Source organism: Microtus pennsylvanicus, chromosome 1, assembly GCF_037038515.1.
Source record: "Microtus pennsylvanicus isolate mMicPen1 chromosome 1, mMicPen1.hap1, whole genome shotgun sequence".
NCBI lineage: Eukaryota > Metazoa > Chordata > Mammalia > Rodentia > Cricetidae > Microtus > Microtus pennsylvanicus.
In genome coordinates this window covers 39,997,497-40,010,000 of record NC_134579.1, presented here as the reverse complement: position 1 = coordinate 40,010,000, position 12,504 = coordinate 39,997,497, and the positions used below count along the sequence as shown (strand labels likewise).

Below are 12,504 nucleotides of genomic sequence, written 5' to 3'. Positions count from 1 at the left end.
TGGGGAGTAGGTTTGTTATTTCTTAAGGTAAAAACCTGCTTTGTCCTTTAAAAGTGATTTATGACAATGGGGGAAATAATTCTATATTCAAAAATTCCTGGGGGTGATCAGTGCTCTCCAACTTTTCTCATGGTTATTTCTTGGAGGTACAGAGCTTACCACTTTTCTCATCTGTTGCCTTGGATTTCTCCAATGCGTATATAAGCAAAATTGGCAAACTGTAGGAGCACTGTCTTCTCACACTAATGATAACAGCCGAGAATGTATCTCCCACATCTCCCTCAATCTGGGATGCTATTATAATTGTGCATACTCTGGCAATCCTTCTGCCTCTGTGCTCTCCAGCTCTGGGGTTATAAGGGAGTGCAACTGTAGTGGCTATGTGGGTACTGGGGATTTGAACTCAAGTCAAATGCTTTTACCCACTAAGTCATCTCTCAAGCTCCAATGACCATACTCTTAAAAGTGAAATATAGTGTCTCTTTTTGTTTCAGCATGTCCTTTATTTTAAATAAAGTCAATATAAGCTTTGCTTATTTATCAGTCTTTCGTAATTTTTCTAAGAATTGCTTGTAGAGTCCCATGTTGACTTCAGTTGGGTTTTATTTGGTCTTTCTGGTATTAATTGTGAGAAGTTTTAGAATTTCCACTTCTTTACTACGTAGTTAAAAAAGCACACGTCCGTGCTTTAATGTGGTGTGTTTATGGATGTTTGGCTTTCCTTTTCTTTAGTAAGTTCTGCCGTCTGTGTACATCAAGGCCTGAGCTGGTCTCTTCTCTAGGATCAGATCCAACTCAAGGAAGGGAGAAGGAGTCTGCTGAGGGAACCTTGAGGATGAGAGGGCACTGTCTCACTAAGACTTTATAGGAGTTGACAGGGAGAAGGATACTTCTGTGACCGTGGAAGACCTGCTGTGCTCATCCGGCTCCGGGACAGTCCAAACTCAAGGGTGGAATTTGCCTGTCTAGTCACGAGCATCTGAACCATAAATGGGATAAATTTGTTCCCCTGCCATCTCATTCCCCAGCTCTCAATGCAATGATGTCAGACTTAGGCTCACAAACCTTTCAAACTCCCAGGAGTCTGTGGGGCTGAGCACATATGTGTGTCTTAGCCCCGCCAGAATGCTGCAACTTCCTGGACCCTATCCTCTTCATCTGTAGTCCTAAGGTTGCTGTAAGGACTGCAGATTCGCTCGGCACTCACTTACTGGATGATTACTGAATTGCCGTCTCTTAATCATCTGGGTTTTTACCACAATTTAAACTTTACAGATTTACTTTCCCAAGAGATTGGTGGAACCTCTGGTAGTTTGAGTGTTCCTAATGCTTTGGGGTTAAGTGAGTACTGACTACCTGAGAGTGTGAAGCTGACCCATCCATAGACAGACAGGGCCAGACTGTCCTACTGGAGGATTGAGCGTTTTCCTCCGTTTCTTGTGCCTGTCTTTGGAGAGTTCTAAGCAGATGGGTGAGCCATGCCTAGTGTCCCTTATTTTTCAGCTGAGTTTAGCAAACTCCTCAGGCTACACTAGGTTGCCCTGGACCGAGATTTAATTCTGATGCAGGGAATGTTGCCAGCTTCTTAATGAAATGCCAAGAGTTCCTTTTCAGCCTCCTGGAACAGAGCTCAGCTCCTGCTGGCTGAAGATACTGCTGAATAATGGGGGCAAGCAGCAGATTCTGGAGACCGGGTAGCCAGTGGACAGATAGGCCGTGAAGTGAAGAACACAGTCATGGAGGCCAGGCTGCCATCAATTAGAACAGACAGGGCTTGTTTGTGGATTACTTTATCTTGTCTAAAGGAAGAGATAGCCAAATAACAATAGAAACAATCTCTGAGTACTTGTTTGCTTTTGCTTTGTGTTTTGTTTGCTTGGTTGGTTTGGTTGTTTTTTGTTTTTTTTTTTTTTTTGAGGCAGGATATGTAGTCCAGGTTGGCCTTCAATTCTTGATCCTCTCACATCAACCTTCCGAATCCTGGGATCACAGGCATTCACCACACCATGCCCGGCTTAATCTTTGATTTTTGACAAGTAAAAAAAGAGTCTATCCCTTTGCCTATGTTATCTCTTAGGATCCCATTTACAAATGTGGAGGATCTGAAGGGTAGAGAATTGTTCAATACCATCAACAGTAGGTGTAGGAGCAAGGGCTGAACCACAGGGGGCGCTGCCTGGCCGCCTGAGAGTGGACATGATTCAACATGAAGGGAGCTGATATTTACCACGCATGTGCTGTCCCATCTGCTTCTCGGGAGGACTCAGTCGATAGAAACCCACTTCCTCCTTCTATCTAGACAGTGTAAGACCACTCTAGCTCTACCCAAATCTCCAAAGTCAGCAACATCATTCTTTACACACCGGTGACCTGAAATCCCCACAATTAGATGCCGTGAATTCAAATCCTAACGCTTGACTGCCTCCTGGGTCTCCAGCGTCAGCATTCAGCCTGCTCCTTAGAGACTGATTAGCGAGAGGGTTCGCCGAGGTGGCTTGTAGGATTAGAGTGAGCCCAGAACACGCCACCCTGTACTAATGAACATGCCAGCTTCCAGGAAAGGCAAATTCCGAAGAGGAGAAACCCTATTAATTCAAACCCCGTGGGGCCATAATACATGACCTTTCAAGCACTTCAGCTTGGATTATCGGTTTTCACGCAAAGAACATAATGCTTCTAGTCAGCCGAGAAAGATGTCTGAATCTTGTCTGACTGGAGGCTGAGACTATACAATCCTTAGAGGGAAGTCTGAGCGTGAGAAACCTTTCCTGTGGCATTCTACTAAGACTTAGTAATGGGACTGGATTTGTGTGCTTTTTTTTGCCTCTGTACAGCTGCTCCCTAGCTTTCTTCTGCCAATCAATCACTGGGAACAAGCCTGGATGTCCCCGATGTGACCTAGAACGCAGTGCACAAGGAGGGCCTTTGGCTGGGATGCAGGGCCCCCAGATCTAAGTCAGAATTGACCCCAGCGTGTACCTTCTCTTATTGGTGCTCCGTGGACAAGTGAAGGCTGATCCCGAGAGCTGCTCCGCGTAGAGATTGTAGGGGCAGACTTGCGGATTATTCTAAAACAAAGGAGGTGGCACACAGAATCATTCCACCACCCAAAGCACCCTACTTTCCAACCCGTTCAGTGGGGAGAGATCCTGGCCTGAATGCACAGGCTCTGGACCACTGCACATTGCTGCCTCCCACCCCCGATACTTGGCAATATCTTCGTGACGTCCCCCAGTGAGAGTGATACAGGCTTATTGTGGAAAATTCGTAACATATGAGATGACCCGTTACCTCGCCAACCAAAACAACCTAATATTAATGTTCATATATTTCTTTCTGTTCTTGCCTCCGAATGAAGATCCTATGAGACATATAAGTCTATAATAGTCGGAAATTTTTCCTTTGAAAAGGATGCAATATGTCACAAGCATTTCTTTTGTTTTTGTCTCGATACAGGTCTTGGTGTGCAGCCCAACCTGCTTGCAAACTCAGGATCCCCCCTGCTTCTGCCACCTGAGTGCTGGGATTACGCTGGTGTACCACTATGCCAGCCTAAAAGCACTTTCCATACCATGAAATGGCCGCCAAAAAGTTTTGAAGATAAACTCATTTGCAGTGGTTTTGCTACTGTAACCAGCACGGGCGAGGACACATTCGTGCATACATTTGTCAAGTGACTTATTTTCTAATCATGGTCAGATCCGATGTTCTTCAGCGGGGCTCTTTCCAGGAAGTTCCTCTAACCTTGGACTTTGGGGCATATCCGGGAAGTTCTTGTAGTTACTCTCACTTATTTGGATTGGGTCCTTGGCTGTAGCTAATCAATTTAAACCCTGTTTTGATATTTTTCTTGGTATTGTGCTCTGACACCATTCTGCTAATGATCTTGGACACTGGACAGTCGGCCTGCTAAATTAGAAGAGGCATGTTGGGTGGAGCTATTGGGTTTACACGCTTGTCTTCCATACCTACAGTTCTGAGCCCTCCCTCCAGACATGCGTCCCATTCTTACCTGTCCTTCTGGCAGAGAACCCGGGCAGCGAGGGTCCTCCGAAGCACACTCGTTCCCAAATCCAGAAATGTACTACATGTGACAAAGACACAAATTTGATTGTTACAGGGATGTATTTGCATGTGTGTGCACGTTGTTACATGTATGTAGGTGACTATATGTGTACGTGTGGAAGACCACAGTTGAGCGTCTCTCTTCCTCAACTGCTTTTCTTAGTCAGGCTCTCTCTGAACTGGAGGCTCACTGCAAGGCTGGCTCACCAGTTTCCTCCAGGACCGCTAACTCTGCCTCTCATAATAAACTGGTTCGTTCGGAGGATCCATACTCTGGTCCTCAGACTTGAGTGATCTTCCTGCTGAGCCATATTCCCAGCCCCTAACAGGATGTGAAGAGCATTTTACGACATTGCCATCCCACAAAGGCAAGAATAGCCACAAGGGCATGTATTTGTGTGATACTCTATGGGCAATAGCTGCTATGTCTTGACTGGTGAACTGTTTAGGATATACAATATGTGTTTGTATGTTTTAAATATTTGCAGTTAACCAGAGAGGAATTGCATAGACTTTTCTGTCCTTAACCGTTCTTGACTGATTTTATAAGCTTGTTTTTTAATGATCCCATTTCAAGAACAAGCCCTTTAATTTTGGTTCTGTCTGGAAATTCCTGGGAGGGAGATGGCTCAGGCATCATTTCAGCTCCAAACCAGCAGGATGGCTTTCTATCACAAGTCCTTCCCCCCTGCACACCCTAAAACAAACAAACAAGTGAGAAACCAAAATCCCAAACTGGGAAGAGGTATGTGGATTTAAAGAGACAGGAAGATGTTTGTAAGAAAACTCCTTCCAGACGTACATATGCCTTTTATCCAAGCACTGGAAAAGCAGAAGCAGGCAGATCTTGGTGAGTTCAAGGCCAGCCTGGTCTACAAGAGCTGGTTCCAGGACAAGTTAGGACTGTTATGGAAAGAAAAAAAAAAGACCATTCCTTCCACAGGAGTCAATATCACCTGGATTAGTGTATGTGCGCGCGTGCGTGCGTGCGTGCGTGTGTGTGTGTGTGTGTGTGTGTATAGGCATTTGTGTGGATACAAGAAAGGAAAGATTAAAGATGGAATGACTTAGAAGATGCCCCAGCCCCGAATCTTTTCAGAACAATGCAACAGGGCTACCATGATTGCCATCTTTGAGGTTCACAATACAGAGAGGAAATTAGATTCCTCAACAAGGTAACTTACAGGGGTCCTCTGAAATTTATACACCCCCAATAGTAAAGACTGCTTTATTGATGGCACTTGGGAAAGCCAATAAATACTGATGCTCGAAGAATATCGCAGCTATCCACAGACAGCTGAACTAGGACCAAGGAACTGGTTTGAATGAAGTCAGTCTGGCTTCTTGAGAACTGAGTGCACAGCTGCCAGAGTCCTGTGCTGCTCTACAAACTCTGAGGGCCATGGTGCCTCCATTGGGGGGGGGGGGGGGCGGCATCAGCTGCTCCAACCTTTAGCTGCCTTGGAATTCCTGAAACAGCTTACTTCCCCTCTCTAGAAATTTATTTACAAAATGGTTGCATGAAATCATGCTTACGATCCTTTGGGCAATCTGAGGAAGGGCAGCAGACTTTGTAGCATCTTGGCTCAGTCACTGCTAGTCCACTGGGAGCCATGTTTAGCGCACCTGACTTTGGGCGTGGGCCTGCCACTGTCACTTCTCTGCTGCTCCGTGATTCCTGAAGGTTAGTACTGAGCCAGTTTCATTCACCTCTGTGGACCGCGTGTCTCGGCCCATGGTGTTTCTCACCGGTCCTCAGGGGGCATGGTTGCCACCATGAGTGGGATTTGAACTCCCTTTGCTCTAACGCAAACACGAGTTGATTTTAGCCTACGATAAGGAGAGTGCAGCCCTACTGGGTGAGAGAAATACCGCCATTTGAGCATGATTCTTTAAGAGATAGGAGAAGGGTGGATGTGGGGTGGAGGGTAGGCCCTTCAAAGTCCTTGGCAGCTTCCGGAAGAATGAGCTATAGATGTAACACGCCTGGATGTGTGAGCGACGATCAGGCCAGCAGTGTCTATATTTGGAAGGAATATGAAATGTGAAATGTTATGACCTAGAAAGTAATGGGAGTGAAATTATTCATTCGTCTTCAGACACGGGTTTGTGTGTGTGTGTGTGTGTGTGTGTGTGTGTGTGTGTGTATGCTGTTGCTGGGGTTTGAACTTGAGACCTTATGCAAATGTGCTTTGCCACTTAGCTATACCTCTCAATCCCCACAGTTTTAAAAAATCTCTTTGAAAATTTATCAGAATCCTCCCTCCCCCAGTCAAGGTCTTTTCTAATGAGATTTGTTCCAAGCTGTGTACAGTCTGGAATTACAGCTTTGGGGTAATGGCGGAGACCATCCGCTATCCTGAACCTCCGCGGAGTAACAATTTTCTTCTCTCAAAATGAACCCCATGCACGCGCACCACCAACAGGACTGAGTTCGAGCTGCTGAGGATCAGTAATGACCTCCAATTATCTTCCATTCTGTGAAACAGGATTGGAGATCAGCCTGTGACAGAAGCCGCTGAGGAAGACACAGGCCTCTCGTAGTCGGGCTGTGCCATTGTTCCTTTCTGCAGGGAGGAGGGGGAGGTTTGAGAGCTGCCCTGTCCAGCTGAGCTTTCTGGCAGGCAGGGTGGATTTACTGATTAACCTTCCTTGGTCTTTGTAACCGCGGGCCTCAGAACACAGGTTCTAAGTGTATTCTGAACAAGGAGAGATGGGAGTTAGTGATTCTGAAGCATTTGATTAAGGCCCTGCTCTAAGGAAAAGGGAAAAAAAAACACAGAAAGAACAGCTGTTGGTTTGGGAGGGAGCCACCCGGAGCTCCGAAGGAAAGAGCGAAGGAGGCAGGAAGGAGGGAGGGAGGTGGCAATTTTTTTAGTTCTTTTTTCCACCTCATGGAAGTGCACTGGCTTAAGAAGCCAGCGGAAGCTTCTGAGTCACCGTTAGCTGGTTGGTCTTCCTAACCTTCCAGGAGCAAAATTATGGAGGTGTTTGCTAGATTTTTTTTTTTTTTTTTTTTGCCACTGAAGGCTTCCCAGTGGAGGGAGCTGCATTCTGCAGCTGCTGTCTCAAGGCTTTCAGTCCAAGGACAGACTCTGAACTCTTCTTCCATCAGCTGTGAAAACCCAAGCGCTCCAGCTCCAGCTGCCTCTGGGATTATGTAAAGATGCACCTTCTGCAAAGAGTGAAATAAATCCTGACATTAAGCGAGTGTGTTTATGTTTCCTTCAGCTCAGATTTCGGAATAATTTGATGCTATATAAAAAGACAATTTTCTTTCTTTCCAAGAGAATTATATGCATATGTGTTAAATGAAAGAATACATTTCTGGGGCCCATGTGACTTGTGCACAGTCACTTCTCTGGCAGCTCACTGGCACCCAGCTTTTCAATTCTCATCTGGTCCCCAGGATAGGATTTACTTGTCAGAGTCATTTGAAGGGGTCCTTTTGAGTCAGATTCTTGGTAACACCTGATATGGGGAGTAGATGGTGCACCTCATTTCCTTTTAATGGGTGCGAGAGAAAGAGGGACGAGTCTGGGAGACAGAGGCCCAGGGCTCTTCTATTTGTATTTTCTTCCTATAAAAGGAGCCAGTTCTCCTGGCTAACCTTAACAGAATCATAGAATCAAGGTTGTTAGGGAAATGTGCTGTTGCTGCTGCAGGCTGAACAATGCTCTGGAAGGACCCTGGAGTTTTATTTCTTAATGCTTGAAACTAAGAGGCAGGCTTTTGAATAGACAACTTAGGACTTCGAAGCCCCGACCCTTTGGCAAACAGCCCTCAACGTGCTGGTTATGGTTTAGTTAATGATGAACCAGAAGCGCAGGTGGCAGGGCAGCCTGTGATCCCTCCCAAGAGGTGGGTGAAGAAGATTGGGAGTTCAAGGTTATTCCTTCCTGCATAGTGAGTTCAAAGCCATCCTGGGCTACCCAAGACCCTGTCCGGAAGAAACAAAAGACCGAAAAGAGAAAGAGAGAAAGAAAGAAAGAAAGAAAGAAAGAAAGAAAGAAAGAAAGAAAGAAAGAAAGAAAGAAAACAGACCAAAGAACCAGATAAGCAATTTGGGGCTCACAACTGTTGGGTAAAGGAACCAGTGCGGAGCTTAAACTGGCCATAAAGCTAAGAGGTACATTAGTGACAGCCAAAACAAGTCACTTTTTCCTGTTCCCAAGCAAAGAAAAACTAAAAGCTAAACTCATGGCCAGAGGTGGAGTTAGCCATCCCTTTTGTGAAATGCCATTCCTGAGTTTGGTGCTGCCTAGACCAGCCTTTACTGCAAAGATAAAAAACCAAACATATTCTAACACGGCTATTTCTGTCTTCCTGGATTGGCTTTGGGAAGGAGAGCAGAGGTTTCCCAACTCTCCAGTCTCGGGAGCAAATTGCAGTTTTCATGCCCATCTCAATAGAAACCCGAGGAGAGGCAGCAGGTTCTTCACGGGGATCTCTGTCACCTTATTACCTGCTGTCTCCTCTGGTCTCTGTCCTTTGTCTGGGGAGGAGTGTAAGGAAGGTCTTCCTAACCTCTGGCTGCCTCACCCATGGCCTGAGGTCGTTTTTTCAGCTGCTAAGGTGACTTGGAATGAACTTGGAAATGTGGGTAGACGTCCTTCTGTGGACGCGGTTGAGTAAACAGCGTTGGGGAAGGGGAGCATCCCCACGGTTTGAGGCACTCTAAGAGAATCATCCCAGGTGTTCTATTAGGACAAAGGTGAAAGGTAATTTGGTTGAAAAAGAGGAAGCAGAGGTCTATCTGGGAGCCAAGGAATGTGCACTCTCTAGGAACCGCAGATGAGAAATACTCTTCAGAGCCTCTAGGTGAGCTCAACCATGCTGACACTTTGATGTTGGCCCATTGGGAATGATTTCAGACATCCACTCTCCAGAAGTGCAGGAGAATGTATGGTGTTGTCTCAAGCTAGAACATCGATGGTCATTTAGTGTAGCCCAATAGGAAACTGTAGGCCGGTGGGTCCCCCTTTGTCATTAACCATAAGAATCGTCTCAGACTCCAAGCTAGCGAGTCAGGTGTCTGCTGGGGGGGGGGGGGGGATGTCAGCCTGTGAGGAGGGGTAGAAACGAAGTGACATAGTCCAGAACGCGGTGAGCCCACCTTTAAACCTCATGCCATTATTTTAGCTTCTGAATTTTCTTCCTCTCCTTGTGCTTTCGTGTAAATGTGATCTCATCCGAGGTTTTGTGTTGACATAGCCATTGAAATGATGGAGGAAGCATGAGGGACATTTCAAATTAGGTTTGATACTGTTTATTGATGGGAATGGGTGTGCCTTAAACTGGCTCTCTGTGTTAAGATTCCTGACCTCTGGAGAGGAGGCAGCAGGCTGGGCGAGCCTTTGAAACTGAGAACAAAGGCCAGCGTGCCATTTACATGCGGTGGCGTTTTGCATACTAAGTTGCTTAAACATTGCAGCAGGACAGGATTTTAGATATGTTTTATTTATAAATGGTAAGGATGCTTCCTCCCGTGATGAGCTTCCTCATAGGATTTAACAAAGCAAACTTATGAATTCTCCTTCCTCCCCATCTTCAGTTGCACCGCTGGCAAACAGGGACTATTAGGTTCGCATTACCTATGCCCACTCCCCTTCAGTTCAGGTCTGCACACGGGTCCTCTCCTGGGCACCCCCAGCAGCTCCAGTTTAGCTGAAGCACTAGGTTCCTGTGGTGCACAGATCTTTCTGTATATTTTGTGCCTTCAGACGTGGCATGACCTCTGGTCTAATCCTGTGTCCTCACTCCACCTAGGAACAGCTCCCTCCAGAAGTTTCTCCATTCCCATGTTGCATTAACTGCAATATCATGAACGAACACCGAATGAGAGCTTACTCTAGGTCTGGCACAAAGATAGAGAAGAAAACCTCTTTTCTGCGGTGCTCAGCACCTTCAAGGTGCCTATTAATTAGAGAACTGCCTGATTTACCATCCCGGCTTTGATTGAAAAGCTTTCTGGAGGTGTTCTATCCCTGAATCCCAGGAAGAGGCCTAGTGGGTCTTTTCTACCCAGGTTGCGCCAATGTGCCAGGATGTTCTAGCTCTGGCTGTATGCAGTGAACCTAGCAATAGGCAGAGGCTTTGTTTGTTTGCTTGCTTGTTTTTTGTTTTTTGAGACAGGGTTTCTCTGTGTAGCCTTGGCTGTCCTAGAACTCAGTCTGTAGACCAGGCTGGCCTTGAACTCACAGAGATCCTCTTGCCTCTGCATCCCGAATGCTGGGATTGAAGTTGTACACCACCACTGCCTGGCTGCTAGGCAGAGTTTTAGGCCCTGGGAACACCCTCTTCTTCTTGCCCCAAAGGCGCCAGCCTAGCAGGTGCCACCAATCTTCTTTTTCGGGGGGGGGCCTGAAATTTGAACTCCAATAAACCCGAGTTCTACTGTGGCCTCCATCCTTCACCAGCAGGGACTTTGAGTGAGTCTCTTAGTCTCTATGAGCCTTGCTTTCCTTATTGGTTTAAAATAGGAAAAAGAGCACCTATACCTCAGGTTTACAGCGAGCATAGTTAAAACCTCCAGCATCTGTAACACATGGTCCACTCGTTCTCAATGGCACACTAAATAAGAAAGTACTGTTGAAGCCTGAGTCGGAGGTACCAAATGATTAAGCAGGTTAAGCACATTAAACTGGCTGGCCTGAAACAGTCCAGGGAGTTGCAGTCACAAGGATGGCAGAGAGCAGCCGGGAAGGAGACACATAGAGAAATGCATGCGTCCATTTAGAAGGGGAGCTCTCAACATGCCCACTGACCCGCAAGACAGTATTAGAGATGAACAAAGGCAAGGGTACAATTGCTTTCTTTGGTTACCTCTTTCTTGTCCATCCAGAGCACAGGACCTTAGGTCAGGCTCCCTTTCGTGTGTGTGTGTGTGTGTGTGTGTGTGTGTGTGTATGAGTGTATATATGTACATGGGACTATAGGGGCCACAAAGGCTAGAAGAGGGTGCTAGCCATATGAGCAGCTGGACAGGTTCTGGGAATTGAACTCAGGTCCTCTGGAAGAGCATCAAGTGCTAGTAACCAGTAGGCAATCTCTACAACCTCCAGCCACAAGTGTCTTTCAACTCTGACACCAGAAAACCCCACAAATTCTTGCTGAAGAAGGCACAATAAACTTGTTAGAGATCTCTCCACTCTTCTTCCCTCCTCTTTTCCTTTCTCTCCATCTCTTTTCCCTTCTTTTCTCTAGTGTTGATGCTTGAGACATGCTAAGTGTAGGCTTTCCTGTTTAAGTGACACCCCCAGATACAGTCTCCAATCTTAATCCAAATCCAGACAGAGGGTTTCTTACCTTTAACTCTGCCATTTTAAGCGAGGCCAGGGAGTTTGTGAGGCGCTAAGTCTTCTGTCTCTCTTTATAATCTCTCAGAGAATTCTTGTTTTCACCAGTTCATTGCATCTCCGTGCTCAGCACGTTACTCAAGGCAGAGTTGCCTAATTGACATACTAGGCAGAAAGTCCAACGTCCTAACATCTACAATTCTTGCACAACTATTTTTTTTTATTATTAACCCAGGTCATCTCTGAGAGCATTGCAGAGAACTGGTTCCATTCACTGGAGGTAAATATTGACTTGCTCCACTTTAAGGAAGGCTTTTCCCCAAAGGCAGAAGATTTGAAGCTGAAAAAGGAACTGTGGGAGTTAGCACCTGCCAGATGTGACAGAATTCTTTCTCAGTCCAGACTCAAGCCAGGAAGGAGCAGGGCCAGGATTCAGTGACCGTGGAGGGAACACTATGTGCTTTGACTCAAGGGCAAGAGGTGTGGGAAGAAGAGGACCAGGATTGGAGGCTCCCTGACACGGCCTCCCATGGAAGAGTTCAGGTCCCAGAGCTAGGACTATTGAGAGAGTGTTGAACTTAGAACAAGCTGGGATGTTTATTGTCATTCATCTTGATTTCCTAGAATACATTAGGTATGCTTATACCCTCTTTAGTCATTAGCTTCCTAATGCCTTAGTCCCAAGAGCAGACTGCTCCCCAGCTGCCTTCTCCTGGCCTTGCTTGTCCTTCGTCTTAGCCACTTGCTGCAGCCATTGGAAGGTAGCGACTTTGTGACTGGTGGTCTTCAGGAAGGGAACATACACCGAGGCTTGTCTGTGCCAGGTTTTCCCCAGACACTACCTCGTTTAATTTCACAAAAACAGCCTTGCAAAGTAGGTTTTATTATTACAAACTCAGATGCAACAGCACAGGAAGGAAAAGCAGCCGAGTCGATCAGGCTAGGTGATTTTCCAGAAGCTAAATTCTAATTTTGAAATGTTGGCAAAAAGAAGAAAGAACTCTAAATCCAAATTTTGCAGCTAGAGGTTTCCAACAGTAAAGGGTTTATTGAGCTGTGTAGACTCTAAGAGGTAAAGGACTAGAGCCCCTAATACATGAATGACTACTAGATAGCATCTAGAACATGCCTACCCAACCTA

General features: G+C 46.1%; 1 protein-coding gene across 1 annotated transcript in view; it reads right to left on the bottom strand.

Moving 5' to 3' along the window:
- Hgd (homogentisate 1,2-dioxygenase) overlaps window positions 1-11,511 on the bottom strand; it is a 48,850-nt gene extending 37,339 nt beyond the window's left edge. The window contains exons 1-3 of the mRNA XM_075962353.1: window positions 11,374-11,511; window positions 4,013-4,084; window positions 2,980-3,068 (exon numbers count right to left, since the gene is read on the bottom strand). Coding sequence (XP_075818468.1) covers window positions 2,980-3,068; window positions 4,013-4,084; window positions 11,374-11,388 — 176 coding nt within the window. The 5' untranslated portion in view covers window positions 11,389-11,511. The remainder of the gene's footprint in view (window positions 1-2,979; window positions 3,069-4,012; window positions 4,085-11,373) is intronic.
- Window positions 11,512-12,504: the final 993 nt, after the last annotated feature.